The sequence below is a fragment of the Brachyhypopomus gauderio genome, chromosome 7 (assembly GCF_052324685.1).
Source record: "Brachyhypopomus gauderio isolate BG-103 chromosome 7, BGAUD_0.2, whole genome shotgun sequence".
NCBI lineage: Eukaryota > Metazoa > Chordata > Actinopteri > Gymnotiformes > Hypopomidae > Brachyhypopomus > Brachyhypopomus gauderio.
Window position 1 is genome coordinate 28243202 of NC_135217.1, and position 20977 is coordinate 28264178.

The 20977-nt window shown below is 42.2% G+C and overlaps 2 protein-coding genes across 15 annotated transcripts; both read left to right on the plus strand.

Annotated features, from left to right (window-relative positions):
• The first annotated feature begins 507 nt into the window (after positions 1–507).
• On the plus strand, positions 508–6582 carry LOC143519782 (uncharacterized). The gene is made up of 4 exons (XM_077013516.1): positions 508–682; positions 1730–1902; positions 2472–2623; positions 6400–6582. The coding sequence occupies exons 2-4, from the start codon at positions 1881–1883 to the stop codon at positions 6580–6582; spliced, it is 357 nt and encodes a 118-aa protein (XP_076869631.1). The 5' UTR covers positions 508–682; positions 1730–1880.
• A 172-nt stretch (positions 6583–6754) lies between these two features.
• On the plus strand, positions 6755–19376 carry LOC143519506 (uncharacterized). Of its 14 annotated transcripts, none has more exons than XM_077013018.1 (5): positions 9584–11154; positions 16029–16634; positions 16755–16803; positions 18844–18955; positions 19029–19376. In XM_077013018.1, exons 1-4 carry the CDS (start codon positions 11017–11019, stop codon positions 18879–18881), a joined length of 831 nt encoding a protein of 276 aa, XP_076869133.1. In that variant the 5' UTR covers positions 9584–11016; the 3' UTR covers positions 18882–18955; positions 19029–19376. The 14 variants fall into 14 exon arrangements, with proteins under 14 accessions (XP_076869123.1, XP_076869133.1, XP_076869134.1 ...); XM_077013019.1 differs by having other exon boundaries at positions 16892–18955; positions 19029–19374; XM_077013020.1 differs by having other exon boundaries at positions 9585–11154; positions 16029–16377.
• Positions 19377–20977: the final 1601 nt, after the last annotated feature.

A 20977-nucleotide genomic window follows, 5' to 3' on the forward strand; every position in this document is an offset into this window, starting at 1 on the left:
ATATTTCGCAAAGGTTTTTGTTTATATTTTTAAAATGTAACTAAAATTATAAGATATACATGAACGAAATCATTTAACTGAATTCATGAAGTCATTTAACTGTTCATGATGCCGAAATGAACTTGATATTCATTCGATAATTTACATACATGTTATGATAATATGTATATATATTCAGATTGAGGAGAAAAAATAACGTTGATACATGGCAACTAAAAATAGGCCCTGTTGGCTATCAGGCACCGGTCAGATCAGCACTGGGCTTTTTTTTTTGTTTTTGTTTTTTTTTGTTTTTGTCTTTTTTTCGTTTTTTTGGTATACCTTTTTTTGTTACACTTAACCTAGCGTGGGGTTCGAACCCGGGTCTTGCTGACCCAAGTGCTTCAATGACCAGTGCCCTACCCATTAGGCCAACATAGGGCCGCTTACGGATCAAAATTCGCTCTGTGCACGTGACGCTTCCGCATGCGCATATACCGGCAGTATCATTTCCGGTTATCTCGGGCGCGACTGCAGAGACACGTCAACAATGACGTTTTACACGCGCTGTTTGCAGGACCTCCCTCGGGTGACGGTCAACGATGTTCATCGGATCGTCAAGACACACATGCCGCGGCTTCTTCGAGCGAGAAAGAGAAAGATTTCAAGATGTACATATCTAGTTATATTGACAACTACGAAGGTGAGTGTTCCGTGTTAGCGCTAGCACACAGCTAAACGTAAATCAGTTAGCGTTAGCATTGTGTGTGTGTGTGTGTGTGTGTGTGTGTGTGTGTGTGTGTGCGTGTGTGTGCGTGCGCGTGTGTGTGTGTGTGTGTGTGTGTGTGTGCGTGTGTGTGTGTGTGTGTGTGTGTGTGTGTGTGTGTGTGTGTGTGTGTGTGTGTGTGTGTGTGTGTGTGTGTGTGTGTGTGTGTTAGCTAGCTGGTCGTGTCTGAACACTAAACTTCGTAAGAGCTTAAACTCAAGATCAACACAAACCCGGCGGATCCCTGTGTTTAGCCCGGCCATGACTGGGTTAAACAGCGGAATCTGTGTTTGTAAACAAAGCGCAACTCGACGGTGTTCGCCGACGCGTGTTTGTTTACAAAACAACGAATATTGTGCTTTGTTTACAAACACGGAATCCGCGCCGGAGACTGCTGTTTAACCTGTCTCAGGACTGAGTTATCTCACTTCACTATTAAACACATACTGTGATTAAGTCTATTCTTTTATTTGCATTTTAGTGTTGAACAAAGATCAGGTGACAGGAGAGATGTGTGTGAGGGCGACCTGTTTTAGGTCGATGAAGAAGTCGGAGAAGCCACACAGCTCGAGTGTAGGGTGACAGTGCTTTAGAAGATAGATGCTATGAATGTTGTTTTTAGATTTATGTTTATGGGGACTAAAACATTTTGTTGGTGAAAATGTGTGAGTAATGTTTTGAGTAATGTTACCTGGCAATGTGAGTATGACTTAATGTCAGGAAAAGTGAATGTTAAAGGCAAAACCCCCAGAAACTGTATTTGTTCAGATGTTTCCTGATTTACTTTATTGTAAATACTATTGAACCCGGTAAATTGTTGATGTCAAATGAGAGCCACATTAGGCAACACTGTAGACTATTAGTGACAGTGTATTCTAATTATATAGCCTTTCCTGGCTGATTTTATTTTGTAAACAGTTTTTTTAATTAAATTGCACTTGATACTGTTTCTCATTGTATTTGCTACATTTTGTATTTTTGCAGATTTCTTTAGATGATTCGAGACCTGCTCATGTGTTGCTGGGACAACTTTGTGCAATCATGTGGTGGCATTGCTTTATCAAACTGCACATTATTCACATCTAAGAGTTCCTGCTGTTCCTCCTGTCCTGAGCTGCACAGAGAGTGAGCAGCAATGGCACAAGCCAAGAACTTTGGTAAGTAATAATATTCTAAACTTTGTACATTTGTGTAAAAATGTAGGGTGCTATGAAAAATGTCAATAAACACAGAATACAGTCATATACTAATTATTTTAAATTACAAAGACATCATCTCGGATATTAAGACTGCAAAATGTAATTGATTTTAAAAATAAAAAGCACATATACCACTGCACTGCTGACAGTGATCCAACACCCATATAATATCTGCTCAGGGGTGGTCTGGGCCATAGATGAGTGGAGTGAAGACAATCAATCTATGCAGAGAAATTGAATGATCTTTAGTTGTTGAACTACAAAGCTGGCCTGACAAGAATTGTGCCAACTAAAGTGGCCAATAATTATACCTACTCACCATAACGGAAGTACTGTTTTGCATAAACAAACTTTAGTATGCATCATTACAGTAACATACAAATGAATATAAAATACCACAGTATAGGTTGAGTTATTCAACCATGCACATTAGCAGTATGAGTATAAATAAATAGTGATCTCTGTAGATATATCTCTGATCATTAGGATCCTCTGCTCTGTAAGTTATGTTGACTGCTCTTACCTAGAATCAAAGCACGGCACACTGCAGCTGAAGCGTCATCATAACTACTACTGGCAGATCCAGGGGCAGATGCTCATCACAGGAATGGACTGGTGTGACTTTGTTGTTTTTGCTGAGGAGGACATGTTGGTGCAGCGCATATTGAAAGATGCACAGGTAATTAACACCATTAAACAAAAGGTGGACCATTTCTTTTTTCACATATACATGCCCAGATGTCTATAAACTCAGTTTGTATGTTTGTATATATTGTTGTATTTGTTTAAAATGTTCTTATAACCCTGATAAGGATCTGTAGAATAGAAAAACATTTGAATGTCATTGGCACAGTTCTGATATTTTAAAAAACAACTCAATAGACAAATCACAAGCACTTTGTTTCAAAATAAAATTATTTTCCTTCACTTTGTCATTGTTTTACATTTCGTCAAGCTTAAGTACAAACAAGTGAAACATTTATATTAAATATTAAACATTAAAAGTGAAGCCCATTAGATGTGAAGTAACTATTTACAAAAAGTAAGTGGTCATAGTTCAAACTGCAGGAAGTGTACATGAAAAGTAAACACATGGATAACATGCATATGCACCCTTAAATATTTATCACAGGTTTCCAACATTGGTCCTGGAGTACCATTGCCCTGCTGTTTTTCCTTATTTAGTAAACCTACTTCAAATCATGAAAGCCTTAATTGCAGCAGGGAAACATCAGGGGAAATTCAGTAACATTTCTAAAATAATAACAAAAAGCCCTGTACATGAATGTAAAAAGTATTCTTGGGAAAGAGCAAATGTTATATATTCTGTACTCATACAGCCCTTTCCACCATCCGAGGCCCATTTCTTGACAAGAGGACCATTCTGGTAGTTGGAGAGAAGACATGCCACAGTAAACAATTTGATTGATACTTCCTGTGATGGAGAGTGGTCAAATAGTTTGTTTTCTTTAATTCGTCTAATCATCCTCTCCACATGTACCCTTAGACGTGCAATATGCTGGGTCTCTCTCACATCATCTTCCAGCATCTGTGTTCTCTTGTGCAGGAAATCAGGCCTCATCAGCTCATCAATTGGTGTTAGCTTCTGGATTGGGCAAAAACAAAGACAAAAGATTAAAATAATATACACAGTCCGGTCACATTATGAACACCCCTAGTAACCATACTGTGAGCGTGGTACTACGAGTGGGTGAATATGGAGGTGGGTTCACTACAGAGAGTGAGGTGAATACAGACATTGGTGTTCCCAATCCAGGGGGGTGTTCCAGAAAGCGGGTTAAGTGACTAACTCAGGGTTTGTTAACTCTGAGTTCACTAAAACCCGGAGTTTCCTGTTCCAGAAAGCGGGTTAAAACAAACTCTATGTCAGTTGCTATAGCAACTTACGCTCTGAACCTAACCTGCTCGCTGGCAGGTTAACTTGGACCTGACCCAGAGTTACAAACACGTCATCATGACGTGTCCTTTCCTCGAAGATCATGTGGATATTGAAGCTCAGTTTATTCGCTGAGTTCTTCGTCGGGAACGCCTTATAAAACCCCGAATAGACATAGGCCTACTATCATTTTCGGATTATTTTTTTAATGAACGTTATCGTTTTCAGCACAATCCATTACTTACATCAATAACTTTATTATTATAATAACATTTCAAATATTACACATCGCGGATCAGCCCTAAATTCTCTCCAGATTGTTATATATCGGTCTTCGTTTTTTGCTAGTGGAAGTTTTCTTTATAGTGTAGGAGATGCGGAATCTGTCAGCAAAGCTACTGTATGTCGGTCTGGCCGAAAACTATGTCCGGCATTAAAATGACTAGTGCCCGGTTTTGTGGTGTTTCCTGGGCTTAAGCCAGTTATGGACATCAAAGAGGAATTCCACAGCATCATTGGTTTGTCTTTAATTCACACGGACAATAAAGAAATTAAGCAAAGGAGAAGCAATATATAACGAACTTCATTCCATTTACATTTTAAGGATTTCCTAGAGTGATTGGCTGTATTGATGGAACCTACATATGCTACCTATTCCAGCACCATTAGAACATGAAAATTCATCCATAGCATTAATGTACAGGTACTAACCTTTATAATCCTTAATGAATAATGTACTTATCTTTAATGGTAACAAAAATAACGTAGCTATTGTAACTGACCGTTCTTCCCATCAAGATCATATGTGATGCTTCCCACCTCATCACAAATGTTGAAGCCAGATGGCCAGGATCCGTGTATGATTCCACACTATACAACAAATCTGAACAGAGTAGGCCTGCGGTAGTTTTGCTAGTTGTTCACATGCAGTGTAATAGTTAAATCATTGCAAACCCTAGTGTGATTATAGGACATGACGGCCTCCTTCATGGAGACAGAGGGTATCCCTGCCTCTCCTATAGGCCTACCTTATGACTCCCTATTCAGATCCTGCACCTGGACCACAGTCCTGCTACAATCAGGCCCACAGCAAAACCAGGGCAAGAATTTAAATGACCCTAGGAATCCTCGAGGCCAGGTTCCAGTGCCTGAAGGGGCTCAGAGTAACCCCTGATAAGGCGTGCCACATAATATTGGCATATGTGGTATTACACAACATTGCAACCATCCAGGAAGAGCGACAGCCTACCATCTCTGACATGCCCACAGACGAGGAACCTTACATGCATGTGGGTGACAACAGAGATGGTGGAGTTGTCAGAGACTCCATCTGCAATCACTGCTTTCCACATTAAATCATGTACCACCACCCACCCCACCCCACCATCCACCCTGTAACCTTTTAATATACATTACAGTCAAATTCACTGTTATGTTTCATTATTTAATTTTTCCTGTAAATAAATATATTTTATAATATATTTTAAGAATAAGATATAGTTATGTACAGCCATACCACTTTGTACAGTATTCTTATACTTCATTTTTATCTGATGCCATGTGTGTTTCACACCACTCAGATTAGACCTGGAATTAGTAAGTGTTCAATAAAAAATATTTAAAAACTCAATTATAAAGGTGGAGAAAATAATAATATAATCGCACCCTTCTGCTAAATATAAAAATATCATTTTCACTCACGCATTAACTCTGTTGGCAATTTTTTTGACATGCTGACTGCCTTTCTCTAGCAGCTACCGCAGTATTACATTTACGTTTAATAATATCTAAATATTCTGCATACGCAGTCATTAATACTTCAAGCTACAGTGGTGTGAAATACGATGTTCGGCTGATTTTCGCGTTTAACTCCATGATAAATCCTATTTATCTGCGTTCCATTAAGAATGCCTTTCATAGTTACGCGTGAACGCGCTTCTGTCTGGGTCAACCTACTCAGAGTTGAGCGACCCTGATTACTTTAACTCCGATCCGCCGTTTTGGAACCGAAAACTCGGAGTATGTCAGATCGGGGTAAGACAACCCAGAGTTCAGGGTTAAGTTTAGAGTTTGTTAACCCCGCTTTCTGGAATACCCCCCAGGTGTTTTAATTGTGTTTTCCAGCAAAGGAGTAAATCACCAATACTAGTAAACGAAAAGAAAAACTGTATAAAAGGAGAACAAACATATAAAAAGTACTCAAGCCCGCAAAGGCTTATAAGCAGTACCTCCAGTAAGCGCTGGCAATCAGCAGCCAGTCTAGCCCCTATGTTTCTTGGGCTCAACACAATAACATCCAATATCAAACAACCAACATTAACCAACCAACCTCAACCTCCTTAGCCTCTGAGAGGAAGGCCTCTTATACTAGTAGCTCCTCCCCTTAATTAAGCTGGGACACACCACTACTACTAGCAGGGGTTACCTACAAACACAAACATGACATACATACATTACTGCAGTAACACAATATATACATAACATTTTACATTTAGTGCACTACTATGACAAGAATAATAATTAATATGTCCATTTGTTGCATACAACTCCGTCCTCAGGTATTCCCAGGAACTGTAACCCCCTCCCCTCCTTCAGTAGGCCGAGGGCCCTTCGGCCACTATAAGAGGAGGAGCTGGATGGGCCGCCAGTCCCCTGAGTATCCCGGAACAGATAAATACAACATTATAATCAATCACGTGTCTTTTAGAGTCTTGGTGATGGGCCAGAGCTGGATGGCTTAATCACCCCTAGCTTTATCATCTTTTATTCTTTATTCTTTATTCTTTGGAATAAAGGCTCACGTATGGGAGCCACTTGTCCCAGTCAGAGCCAGTCTCTGACACAAACTTGCAAAGCATGCACTTCAGGGTCTTATTGAAGCGCTCAACCAAGCCGTCAGTTTTTGGGTGAAAGGGGGTCGTCCTGATGCCTTTTATACCCATTAACGCAAAGACGTCTTTAAGCTGCTTGGACATAAAGTTTGTTCCCTGATCTGTGAGTATTTCACGTGGTATGCCTACTCTGGATATTAACTGTAGAAGGGCATTAACCAGCTGGCGTGTTTTCACTTTACTTAGTGCAAATGCTGCTGGATAGCGCGTTGCATAGTCAGCAATTACTAAAATATAGCGTTTGCCGCTCTGACTCTTGGATAGGGGACCTACTACGTCCATGGCGATCCGTGAAAACGGGACGTCAATAACCGGTAAGCTTATCATGGGTACTCTGTCTGTCTGATTTTCTTTTTGGTGCGGTTAGCTGGCACTCTGGACATGCTTTGCAGAATTCTATTATGTCTAACTGCTGACGTGGCCAGTAGAATCGGTTCGCTATTCTGCTCTGAGTTTTAGCGTGTCCGAGGTGACCTGCCCATGGGTCAGAATGCCCTAATTTAAGTACTTCCTGCCTCAAACCTACAGGTACCACAAGTTGTTCTATTTCACCTTTTACTCGGAAAAGAATGTCCCTAATTATTGTGAACTGGATCTCTGTTCCTCTGCCTTTAGGAATAGTGGCTCAAGTGACTTGTCCTGACGTTGTAACTGCGCCACGCTACCAGGCAATGCGTCTACCTCTATATCAGGACATTCTACTTGTTCCTCTATAGCAGTGCCTCTGATTTTATCTTGCCTTTTTTGTCGTTTGGACTTTTTAAATTTTAGGAGTCTCATTATAGGGTAACTCCCTCAAGAGGGTCTGATTTTCCCCTGCTACACTCTCCTGCTTAGCCTGCAGCCTGGTTACAACCATTACATCAGCTGTTTTCTGCCTATCTGCTAAGAGGTCTATTAAAACGGGTACATCTCTGCCTAAAATCACGGAGTAGGGAGATTGCTGAATTATACCCAGGTTTAACAGATAAGCCTGCCCCTGTACCTCTATGCTTACTTCTGCTGTGGGATATACCTGCTCGTCCCCGTGTATGCACTTTACCCGTAATTTCCCGGTGTGTACTACTTCATTGTTGGGAAAACATTTAGCCGATACCAGCGTCTGACTAGCTCCCGTATCAATGAGCGCTTTGAACTTTCTACTGCCTATTTTTACAGTAATTGTGCTGTCTTTAGTATCATCAACAGTTTTAAAGCTAAACTCTCCTTGGGCTTGTGATAGAAATTCTGAAACCCTTAAATGGTGAGCACAATAAAAGTCAGAAGCAGTTGGGTTAGATAATAAAGTACAATGATTTATTTCAACAAAGCATGGATTAACCCCTGAGATCTCCGTTACAAACACGCCAGGTGTCTGTCACAGAGAGAGCTAATTCCCCATTCCAAACTCTCATCTTTTATACGTTTAATCATCAATACACACGGTGTCCACGAGGTGAACACGAGGTGATCAACCAAATGTGATTGGACAATACATGAAATAATTAACACTGATTTGACAGATGCATATGACGCATGTCCCCTCCAAGCTCAGCATCCTCGTGATGTCATGACAGACTGAGTGTCGCCGTAGTCCCTTCCAAGTAGAGATTAGCCGTCTCCAGCGAGGTCAGTTTAGGAACACCAGAGGAACATCAGATTAGGCCTCAGCCGAGGCCAGAGAACACACGCACACACATCTGAGCCCTACTGAAGTCACGAGAATGGCTTCAGTGCCATGATTAACACACGTATATGTAAAAAGATCTAACACCTATATCTAATGTGTTTAATGTATACTAAGAAAGCCTGACATAAATGGAAATCACCAAATTTCCACCACATTTCCGTCCTTTTTGTCCTTTATGGACAAATCACATCGACTACAGACCACTCCAATACAGGCTTTCGATCGTAGTGTCACTTACAGAAAGTACATGGATGGTCAAACAAACTACACCTGATTACAAACAGAATCAACATCAGGTGGTAGATTTGTGGCCTTGACATCCGTCCACATCGTGAGGTCCTCAGGTGTTGGCGCCGTGTCTGCAGCCTGCAAGACACAACTCCTCAGAAGTGACAGCATACAAGGCACACAGAAAACCTTCAACAACAATTGCCATTGTGCTCCATCACCGGATGAGCAAGAGCACAGGGTTCATGGTGGGTGATAGTTGACCATTCTTGACAGCTGTTGTGCTTGGAGTGCGGGCACGCCCTATCTGCACTTCCACCCACTCAGCTGAGGCGCCTGAACACCCTCCTTTCACTCTACAGAAGCTGGGATGCTTCAGGACTGCTCTTCGTCTGCTCAGGTTCAAGAACCTTCTTGCAATGGCTGGCGTGAATCCATGTTCCAGGTTGTGCTGTGGACCTTAGGTAACGCCTCTTTCACCGCCCTTCGAACTTGTGACAAGAGAGAGGACAGGTTTGCACAATAATTCAACATGGCATCATTGCATCATTACTGTATTTGGCGGCCTGCCAAATAAGATCTCAAACGGACTCAGGCCCGTTCTCCCCCGAAGATCTCAGGGTTAATCCATGCCCCGTTAAAACAAATCACTGCACTCCCTTCTAGGATGTTCACACAGTATCTCACTGACCTCACCGTCAGTACGGCTACTATTACATGCACCCATTTTGCTGCTTCTGCGGAGAGAGACAACTACTCACCCACGCTCTCTCATACCACAAACACTCACACAGAGCGCGACCTTCACTCTCACTGGTTTTATGCAAACTGTGTGCTCGTCAACCCACAGTTGCGTGTGGCCACCTGGTGCTCGACTCCCAGTCGAGGGTGAAACTCCCAATCACTCAGTTACCCTGTCCGGTAACCACCGATGGTGCCACCTGTATAACCCCCCCCCACCCCCGTGGAGTTCGACCGCCAAACCTCTCGACTCTTGTCGAGTTAGATCCCCTGATCCTGACAGTTCCCTATGAACTGCGTCTGGCGTCGCCTGTGTATACACGCACCAGGAGGTCACCAAATTTCCACCACAGGCTGTACGACAAACGACTGGAGCTACTCGATAAATTAGGACAAGCACTAATTTTGTGGCTGGTTTGGTTACAGTTAAAGCACCGTAGTGTTTTATCTGCGGGGCGTCTATCGCTAGCTGCTCTCACATTAATCGCACTCGAGCGCCCGTGTGTAGGTGGTCTGCTATATTGTGGCATCGGAATACTACCCCGTCCCCCAGCAAACATACCAAACTCGTTGTGCTGACGCGGTTTGTTGACTTCGTCAAAGCGGAAGTTGCCTTCTGTCTGTCTCGCTGCCACGAATGCCTCTGACATCTCTACCGCTTGGAGAGTTGACCCGGGACTACGCTCAATAATCCACCTCCTGAGCTCTGGCTTGACCATGCGCAGGTACTGTTCCAGCATGATCACGTCGCCAATCTCTTCCTTAGTCTTCTCCTGTGGCGTCATCCACTTCTCGTAGAGACCTTTCAGCCTAGTGTAGAGCTCCCGTGGTGTCTCTGCCTCGAGTATGTCGTTCATCCGGAACCTCTGGCGGTAAGTGTCTTTGTTTATTTTGTATTTTCGCAGGATAACGTCTTTTACTTTGTGGTAGTCGCCGATGTCCGTACCATCCATAGCTACGTAAGCCGCCCTGGCTTTTCCTTCCAGGAGCGGGGCCAGATGTAGCGCCCAACTTCCACTTGGCCAGTTTGCCGTTTGCGCTATGCGTTCGAACATTGTGAGGAAGTGTTCGATGTCATCTGACTCTTTTAGCGTTGGCAGTCTTGGTGTTGGCCACACTGTGTGTGATGAAACTTGCGATGTAGATTGCCGTGTTTCACTTTCATTTGCTTGGTCTGCACTCTCTGCTTGAGTGCGTCGTATAATCCGAGAATGAGCGAAGTCCGTTGTTTCTTCACTCTAGTCTTGTTCGCGTCTCCCTGCAGCCCGGTCCTTGTGGACTTCTTCCTGCAGTAAACCGAACTGGTGCTGCATTGAGCACCATCTTTGCTCCTGTTTTGCTACTTCTTTTTGGAAATAGTCATCCCTTCCTTTTTGCTCTGTCATAAAGCTCTGGAGCATTGCACACAGCTGTTCTACATCTGCGGGTGGGTCGCCAGACGCAGCTTCGGTGCTAGAGATTAGAAGCGGGTCATCTTCTCTTTGCTGTGGTTGACTCATTGCTGGTGGAACTCTTTTTGGCGGCATTCTCCCAGTCTTGTAGCTTGCCTTGCTTTTAGAAGAGTCTGCTAACCTGTTTCTCTTCCGCAGGTGACCCTGCGTGACCCCGCTTTCCGGGGTCTCCCTCTCCCGCCTGCGGGGGCGGGCATGCGAGGGTCACTGGGATGTGCGGCCCTGGGACTCCACTGCTCCTGGAGGGGCCGTGGGTGGGTGGGATTCCCGGGTCTTTCTCTGCCTGCCTCTGGCCTCTGGGGGAATGTTGTCGCGGCTTTCTTACCCTTGCTGGTAAGCATATTCCGTACATTTATACTATGTTGCACTTTTAGGTTGCACATAAACACACACTCACACATACACATGCATCACAGTCATGTGTGCTATATGTCTTGGGTACACTTTCTGCTCTTCTTTACAGTGGTCATTTGAGCTGGTTGTTTTTCCTCCTGCCCTTCTGTCTTTTCCCTTTTTATTCTTTCTCTCCCCCTCTTTTCTTGGTCCACCTAACCCCAATAATTATCACTTTGCATATTGTTATCACTATATTATACAGAATTGTTATAATTGTCATTTGAACTGTACATAAGAACAAAGTTGTCCTCCAAAGATTGGGGGGTGGAGGTGGGCCATTAACAAAAAAAAAAGACTGTAATCTGTCTCTTTCTCTGTATACTTTATTAACCAGATTTTGTCCTGTTCTACGGTAAATAGCAGCTATTGTTTGGGTGAGCATTGCCAGCACTGTCGTGACCAGAGGTGGGCAGTAACGAAGTACATTTACTTAAGTACTGTACTTAAGTACAGTTCTTGAGTATTTGTACTTTACTTAAGTTGATTTTTTAAAAAATACTTATGACTTTCACTTCACTACAGTTGAATAACAAATACAGTACTTATCACTCCACTACATTTCTGTCCAGCTCTCGTTACTCGTTACTTCCACACACAACTCTCCTCCCCTCCCCCGATAGTATTTTCACAGGTGACAGCCTATCAGCAATCAAGGATGTGTCTGTGAGGTGTAAAATCAAGTTCGGTGTCGCTAGTCGTTCTTTTCCTAAATAACAGCAACATGAGCGGAGACGGCGGTGATGGAGCATGCCAGGGTTGCCAACTTTTCAAGATCGCTTGGAGGGAGATTTGAACCTGGACTTGGTGGCGAGTGTAAATTGTTGATCGGGGGGTGGCGAACGTTACCGGGGCGGTGAAAAATGGACACAAATTAAGTATTATATCGCGATCGCCGGTGGTTGATAGATATAGATCAGAGGTAAATAAACTAGATTTTTTTATTGGCGTGAGATATCGGAACTGTGGCGTGAGAGCGTGTGAAAACGGTCAAATGCGCGTGTCTCACGCTCAATGCGTGAGAGCTGGCAACCCTGGCATGCTCTTTTGCACCCATGGCCGTATCTCGACAAAATGTTCCAGTTTTCTGAACGGATGAATCATTCCTATCGTTTTAAATGCATGCTTTGTTTGCCAAAAACAAACTATATCACTGCATACCAAAATTCACCGTCCCACCTGAGGAAGTATATTACGGTATGCAGCCTAAATGTTTTGTTAAGTGACTATGTAGTCAGAGGAGCTTTGCAGTAAGGCTAGTGAAATGACTTTGCCTGCTCACTCCACTGCTAGGTCTGCTAGGATCACTATAAATAATGTTAACATTATATTGGCAAGTAATTCAAACTACGGAAACATCAATAAGGGAAACTGTGTGGGTTAATCGAATCTTGTCAAATAATGTTTCCATTCTAATGTCAGTGTAGAATTAATGTCAATAATTCTAATGTGGCTGTGATTTCTAGTTTGAAAAGAGTTTGTTAGCATGTTGGGTGGCATGGAGTTGGTGGGCTTTAGCCATACTGCAAAAGGTTGTAGCAAGGTTAGACTACCAAGATGCCACACTGCTAATTTTACTTTGTCTTTGTTTATATTGACTGTAGCATAATGTTGTATTGGATGACTGAATACCTAACTAGCAAAGAGAGAAAACCGTCATTTTATTATTGACTTTTAATATGGTAACATAATTTGCTTAAACAGGTTAGGCTAGGCTAATCAGTGAATTGTGTTTTTAGAAAATGTTTTTGTTCCTTAAACTAAAGTGTAGGTTAAACTTTTCTGCTACCACTACCTGAATGATGTACATCATTGGAATATGCCTTATTGATTATTATCAAAGACTGTATGAATATTATGCCCAAAGAGGATTTGGTAGGATGTATAATACTTTTAAACTATAAAGTATTTTATACAAATGTGACGGAAGGTGTACTTCCGTCACATTATTTAATGTGATTTAATACGTATTTTTAAAAGCAAGTACTTCAGTACTTTCACTTAAGTAAGATTTTGAACATGCAACTTTCACTTGTATCGGAGTAGCATTTGACCAGTGGTATCTGTACTTTGACTCAAGTAATGAAATTGAGTACTTCGTCCGCCTCTGGTCGTGACCCTGATGTGGTAGTGGTGTGGTAATGTGGCTTTGTCCACATACTTTCCACTTTACTAGGCATACCTACCATGTGGGTCCACCTTGTAGGTGTAAAGTCAGAGACAATAACTGATCTGTCTGTTCACAGTTTCTAAGTCATCTAGATATTCATCAGTGTTCACAGAGCACTGCACACATTATACCTTTGGCTGTAAATTATTGGTAATTGCAATCCTGGTCCTGTAGACGCCCTGTCCTTTACATTTTAGTGTCTTTGCTGCTCCCAGCACACTTTTCAAGTTGCAAGGGGTGTTAAAGCAGTGAAAGCACTCAAATGTTCAGGGCATGCACAGGACCAGGTTTGGAGAAACACTGGGTTAGTGGACTTTTTTTAGCAAGCAGTAAATCTGAGTGTTTAAAAATGTACATTGGATCAAGCTTTATCTGATCCAGTCCTGAATAATAGCTGCTCTGTAGTGTTTAAATAGGATCAATAAAGTATACAAAAAGGTACTGACTACAGTCTGATACTGTAGAACAGGGGTGCTGGATCCTGGTCCTGGAGATCTACCACCCTAAAGTTCACCTATATGATCAGTGCAACTGAGAACATCCACAAAGACTTGATTTACAAGGAGGTGGTCATAATAATCTGACTGGCATGTATAGATTACACATTAAATATGAGAAAGAAAAAAAAACAGATGTACTTACAGTGGGTCTTGACAACGCTTCCTCAAGGGCACTCAAGTGGGAGCCTCCACTGGCCTGACCAACACGAAGCATTTTGGATGTTGATGGCTCAATAAGACTCCAGAAGGCCATTAGATGCTCATATGTGGCAAACATAGTGTGTGGCAAAAATATATATATAACCAACACCGATTCCTAAGTTGATCCTTGCACTCCTCCAGACATGTGTATGTGTTTCCCTACTCCAGTTCTCAACACACCTCTACCATATTGTTCTTACTGATAAACATGTGTGTGTTAAGAGCTGGGTGAGGGAGAAAAAACATGCACTTTCAACATGGATAGCAAGGGTGAAATACCTGATTTAAGAAAATGCAAATATTTGTTACTACCAAAATAACGACATGAACTGAATTTTAGCCAGTCTTTTCAACATCCAAATAGTGCATTGAATACACCAGGGATATATTTTAGGATTCAAGCAACTGCTGCACGTTCGCCTGCTAAACTTAAAGTACATTAACTGCCTGTAAATAAAACGTATTTTGTATTCTATTTAGTGCACTACACAATGAGTGGGGAGCTATTTGGGTCATGATCTAATCAAACACAGCTACACGGTTACGCGGTTATGTCTTGTGATTATCCGTCTCACCTGTGGCTCGTCTCGTCATCACTTGGGGTTTATGGGGTCTGTCTATTTAATGTACGTTCGCGCAGTGTCCTGTGCTCGTCGTTGTCTGAGTCATACGTTTTCTGTGAGTAGCTGTGTGTTTTACGTCGGGAGCGGGAGCTGCAGGCGCTGCGGTGGGCGGTCCTCCTCCTGCCCTCGCCGCAAACCCTCCACCGGGTGCAGCGCGAACCCTCCACCGGGTGTGAGCCTTCCTAACCTGGCAGTGGGAGCGCTGTCTGTAACCTCTATCTCCTCTTCCTCCTCACTGCCCAGGCTCCAGCTCATGGGCGTGGCTGGGCTCCCACCCCGGGAGCCGTCCATCGCGCTCCCCTCGGAGCGGTAAGGGGGAGCGCTCACCCCCAGGCTGTTACTCCCCTTGACGGTCCCGGCAGAACGCTCAGTGGGTGGCGAACTACCCTCGTCCTCCGTACATAGCTCGCTGTCCGTGCACTCAGAGTCACTTTAATATGAGTACATATATTGCGCAGATGGCGCACGTAAAACACACAGCTACTCACAGAAAACGTATGACTCAGACAACGACGAGCACAGGACACTGCGCGAACGTACATTAAATAGACAGACCCCATAAACCCCAAGTGATGACGAGACGAGCCACAGGTGAGACGGATAATCACAAGACATAACCGCGTAACCGTGTAGCTGTGTTTGATTAGATCATGACCCAAATAGCTCCCCACTCATTGTGTAGTGCACTAAGTAGAATACAAAATACGTTTTATTTACAGGCAGTTAATGTACTTTAAGTTTAGCAGGCGAACGTGCAGCAGTTGCTTGAATCCTAAAATATATCCCTGGTGTATTCAATGCACTATTTGGATGTTGAAAAGACTGGCTAAAATTCAGTTCATGTCGTTATTTTGGTAGTAACAAATATTTGCATTTTCTTAAATCAGGTATTTCACCCTTGCTATCCATGTTGACAGTTCATGTTTTTTCTCCCTCACCCAGCTCTTAACACACGCTTACAATGTTTATCAGTAAGAACAATATGGTAGAGGTGTGTTAAGAACTGGAGTAGGGAAACACATGCACATGTTCCCGCTCCCGATGTGGGTTCGGGGCACTGGGTCCTGTTGGCACCCCGGGACGGGTAGTGCCCTTGGTGGGGGAGTCTGTCACATTGAGGTCACATTGAGATTACAGTCTGATTATTGTATAACTACAAAGTGCTATATGATCTGATCCTATATAACCTAATTAACTGAAAACATCCACAAAGAGTACGGTTACAAGGGCTGTTTATAATGTGACCGGACTGTGTATATTATTTTAATCTTTTAAAAATATAATTTGTGTATGTTTTCTCTTTGTTTTTGCCCAATCCAGAAGCTAACACCAATTGAAGAGCTGTTCCTCTTTCTGATGTACTTGTCGGTTGGCCTAAAACAGAGGGATCTTGGGCACAGATTTTTTATTCACCGCACCACTGTGAGCCGGATCATCATTACGTGGGCCAACTTCTTTACACCCTTTACAGGCCTTTACACCCTGCTGGGATCCATGTGTATCTGGATGCCACCCGAAGTCATAAAGGCTCACCTGCCCAAGGAGTTCTCAAGGTACCCAGACACACAGGTAGTGATTGACTGCACAGAGCTTCGCTGCCAGACTCCATCATCTTTACTGCTGCAAAGTGAAGTATTTTCAACATACAAGTCCCACTGCACTTTCAAAGGTATGTTGGGGATGGCACCACATGGAGCTGTGACATTTGTATCAGCACTTTACCAGGGGTCTCTCGGTGACAAGGAAATCTTCAGGCAGTCAGGCATCACATCTCTACTGACACCTCACATGGCCATTATGGTAGACAAGGGATTCCTTGTTGATGACCTGGTTCCTTGTAAAGTACACAGGCCTGCTTTCCTGCACAAGAGAACACAGATGCTGGAAGATGATGTGAGAGAGACCCAGCATATTGCACGTCTAAGGGTACATGTGGAGAGGATGATTAGACGAATTAAAGAAAACAAACTATTTGACACTGTAATACCACTCTCCATCACAGGAAGTATCAATCAAATTGTTTACTGTGGCATGTCTTCTCTCCAGCTACCAGAATGGTCCTCTTGTCAAGAAATGGGCCTCGGATGGTGGAAAGGTCTGTATGAGTACAGAATATATAACATTTGCTCTTTCCCAAGAATACTTTTTACATTCATGTACAGGGCTTTTTGTTATTATTTTAGAAATGTTACAGAATTTCTCCTGATGTTTCCCTGCTGCAATTAAGGCTTTCATGATTTGAGGTAGGTTTACTAAATAAGGAAAAACAGCAGGGCAATGGTACTCCAGGGGGGTATTCCACGAAGCGAGCTAACTCAGTAAGCCGGGCTTTTAAAGACAAGCCTGGCTCATTTTGCTCAAATTCGGTTCCACAAAAGAGGCTAGACTTGAGCCTCGCTCAGTTACTACAGCAACATATACGTTTGAACTAACCTGCTCCGTACCAGGCTAGAGTTGAGGCTTAGCTTAGCCGGACCGCTTCTATTGGCTGAGCAGCGTGATGTCAGTCTCGCCATCCGGGAAACTGAATTGAGGAACAAGGTTCCGCTGCAGTTCTATCCATTAAATGGCTGTGGATGTAGCATATATTATAACATCTTTATACATTTAATTGAGTACTGTAATTATTAGTTTGGAATGATTGCAGGTTATTATTATCAAAATTTAATAATTATATTTCAAAATGCAATTTATATTTCGATCTTAAGAGTACATATTCAATGTTATTCAGTGAGGTTTCTGCACATTTTAATGTATTGGTTTAATCTTCACAAATTCAGGTCAGTGTAAAATGGAATACAGTGTCTAATCGCAGTTATGGTGCAGAAACATACATTAGCATAAACTCTATATCACAAAAAATACAATTCTTTGTACCTGAGTATTAATAATTATTAATACTGAGTAATTTAGGTGAAGATACTTTTAGGTATATATTTATCCCCATACTTCCTCTTTTGTGTTCAAATTACAAGCAAATCATATCACTTTGCAATTTACATATGTTCAGTATAAATAATGTAAATGTGTGGTTAACTTAATGGTGCAAAAAGGAAATGGATACAGACAAATACTTTACCAAGATTTTCATACAGGTGATACAAATAATCCAAAATGTAAGCTATAAAAAGAGCAGCTAACAGTGAAGGCTGAAGGCTGATTGACCATGGCATGCCCATTTGTAGAGAATCCAGTAGATGAGGGAGCGTGTGTAGTGCACAGAGCATTCATGCTACCAGCTCCAAGGTCATTCCAGGACAGGACAGATCCACTGGGCTTTCCGGATGACTACTTATTTGAGCACTACAGGTCAGGGGCGCAGATGGCACTGGGGACGGGGGGGACATGTCCCCTCCAGATTTATATTGACCCCATCCGAAATCTAGCATCTACAAGCATAAACGCATATATTGTACAGCTTGGTCCCCCTCACTTTAGAATTTCCATCTGCGCCGATGCTACAGGTTCAGAAGACACAGTATTATATATCTTTGTAAATTACCGGGGCCATATATTGAGAAGACCACTAGACGTAGTAAAGCTCTTACCAAACCCCAAACAGTCTGTATCGCTTTGTGCTTCTTTGCCAGTCGTGCATTTCTGTACAGCTTTGGGGATGCATAACATCTTAGTAAGGCAACGTTCTGCAGCGAAATTCGAAAGGTTTACCTTGCGCTTAAGCGCTTCCTTAATATATTCATTAAATTCCCTGGTCACAGAGGCATCCTTCCCATCCTTTTCAGAACAGCTGGCATGTATTCATGAGAAGTAGTGTTGGTTTGATCAGTAACTTGGAGTTAAATTTATATGACTTTAACAGACGCTCTTATCCAGAGCACTTACCAAAGTGCTTTGTATTCATCTTAATCAACTATTTCATGCTAAAATTCCTTCAATTCAAAACGCATTGAATTGTCTAGGATTTCCAAATGTCATTGGTGCTATAGACTGTACTCACATCTGGATAAAGGCTCCATCTGTACCCATGGAGGCAGACTATGTGAACCAAAAAATTATTTCACAGCATCAATGTACAGGTACATGCAAGTTTTGCCTACCCAACAGAAATTGTAAAGCATGTCAGTTCATGGGTTTGAATAACTTTCACCCTTTGTCACTTTTGCCATTGTTCTAGATGGTTTGCACCAGCCAATTTCTATTCTCCAACATTGAGGTAAAATGGCCCGGCTCGGTGCACGATTCCAGGATATTTCGTGCGTCCTCACTGGCACAGAGGTTTGCCCAAGGTAAGAATACTCCAACCACACAAAATAGTGCAGATTTGGCCTCAGTGTTTAACTCTTCTCCTTATAATCGTAGGTGCTTTTCCTGGCTTACTGCTTGGGGATAGGGGTTACCCCTGCCAACCTTTTCTTCTTACCCCATATGCAGACCCTACAACAGATGCAGAGAGGAGGTTCAATCGTGCACATTCAAAGACAAGGGCATGCATTGAGATGGCATTTGGACAGTTAAACAGCAGATTTAACTGCTTGCGCCATCTCAGAGTGACTCCTGAGAGAGCCTGTGACATTAAAGCAGCCTGTGCAGTTTTGCACAATGTGGCAATACTGCAAAAAGAAGAAATGCCAAGAGTGCAGTTGGAGCAATGGGAAGACGACATTTTAATTGCAGACCACATGGATGGTAGAGCTATGAGGGACATGTATGCAAACATTTACTTTAGTTAAGGGAATATTTTGTTTGCATTTGTTCATTAACACTATTAACATAAAACAAAAGGCGTTTTTTTTTGAAAGAGAAATGTATTAATTGTCTTGCTGAGCCTGTGGACAGAAGAAACAAAGAACAAAAATGTAAAATCTGAGAAACAACTGAACCTACCTTTAACATAAGGCTGTGTATCATGAGGACAGACAGGATCAGATGATGTTCCTCCTTTGATTCCCACAATGATGGGGCGTCCGCTGTTTTGCTCTAAAGCAAGGTCTTCTGCAGGAGTGAGGGCTGCTACAGGAGGTCCACCACCAGCAGCAGCAGTAGCAGTTTTCTTTCTGGTTGCTAAAATATTTTATACAGTTGCCACGTTCTCCTAACCCCGCTCATGTTACTTCTAAATCAGGAAATTATTAACATTATTAATTTACTATAACACTTTTTAAATGCCAATGAATGGGTTAAATTATATGCTCACGCATTTAATCTGTCTGCAATATTGTGCCAGGCAGCTTCTCTGGCTTTATTAATACAGGACGTGTTGCCTTTCTTCATAATAACGTCTTTATATTCCTCATAAAGACGTATGAGTAGCTCCTGTTCAGCAGAAGAAAAAAAAGCTGCTCGTTCTTTCAGCTCTTTCGACATTTTCTTGCCTTTTCGAATATCGATTAGTGAGGCTGTGTAAATACTGTGTGCACGCGCATGATCGCAGATTACAAAAGCCGGGCTTGAATTAGCGGGGACAGGTTGAGTCTGGATTTCGTTAGTGGAACGGAACTAGACGGAAGTGAACTGTTTGGCTAACTCAAGCGAGGCTCACTCTAATAAGCGCCGCTTTCATAAGCTCGCTTCGTGGAATAGCCCCCAGGACCAATGTTGCAAATCTGTGATAAATATTTAAGGGTGCATATGCATGTTATCCATGTGTTTACTTTTCATGTACACTTCCTGCAGTTTGAACTATGACCACTTACTTTTTGTAAATAGTTACTTCACATCTAATGGGCTTCACTTTTAATGTTTAATATTTAATATAAATGTTTCACTTGTTTGTACTTAAGCTTGACGAAATGTAAAACAATGACAAAGTGAAGGAAAATAAATAATTTTATTTTGAAACAAAGTGCTTGTGATTTGTCTATTGAGTTGTTTTTTAAAATATCAGAACTGTGCCAATGACATTCAAATGTTTTTCTATTCTACAGATCCTTATCAGGGTTATAAGAACATTTTAAACAAATACAACAATATATACAAACATACAAACTGAGTTTATAGACATCTGGGCATGTATAGGTGAAAAAAGAAATGGTCCACCTTTTGTTTAATGGTGTTAATTACCTGTGCATCTTTCAATATGCGCTGCACCAACATGTCCTCCTCAGCAAAAACAACAAAGTCACACCAGTCCATTCCTGTGATGAGCATCTGCCCCTGGATCTGCCAGTAGTAGTTATGATGACGCTTCAGCTGCAGTGTGCCCTGCTTTGCTTCTAGGTAAGAGCAGTCAACATAACTTACAGAGCAGAGGATCCTAATGATCAGAGATATATCTACAGAGATCACTATTTATTTATACTCATACTGCT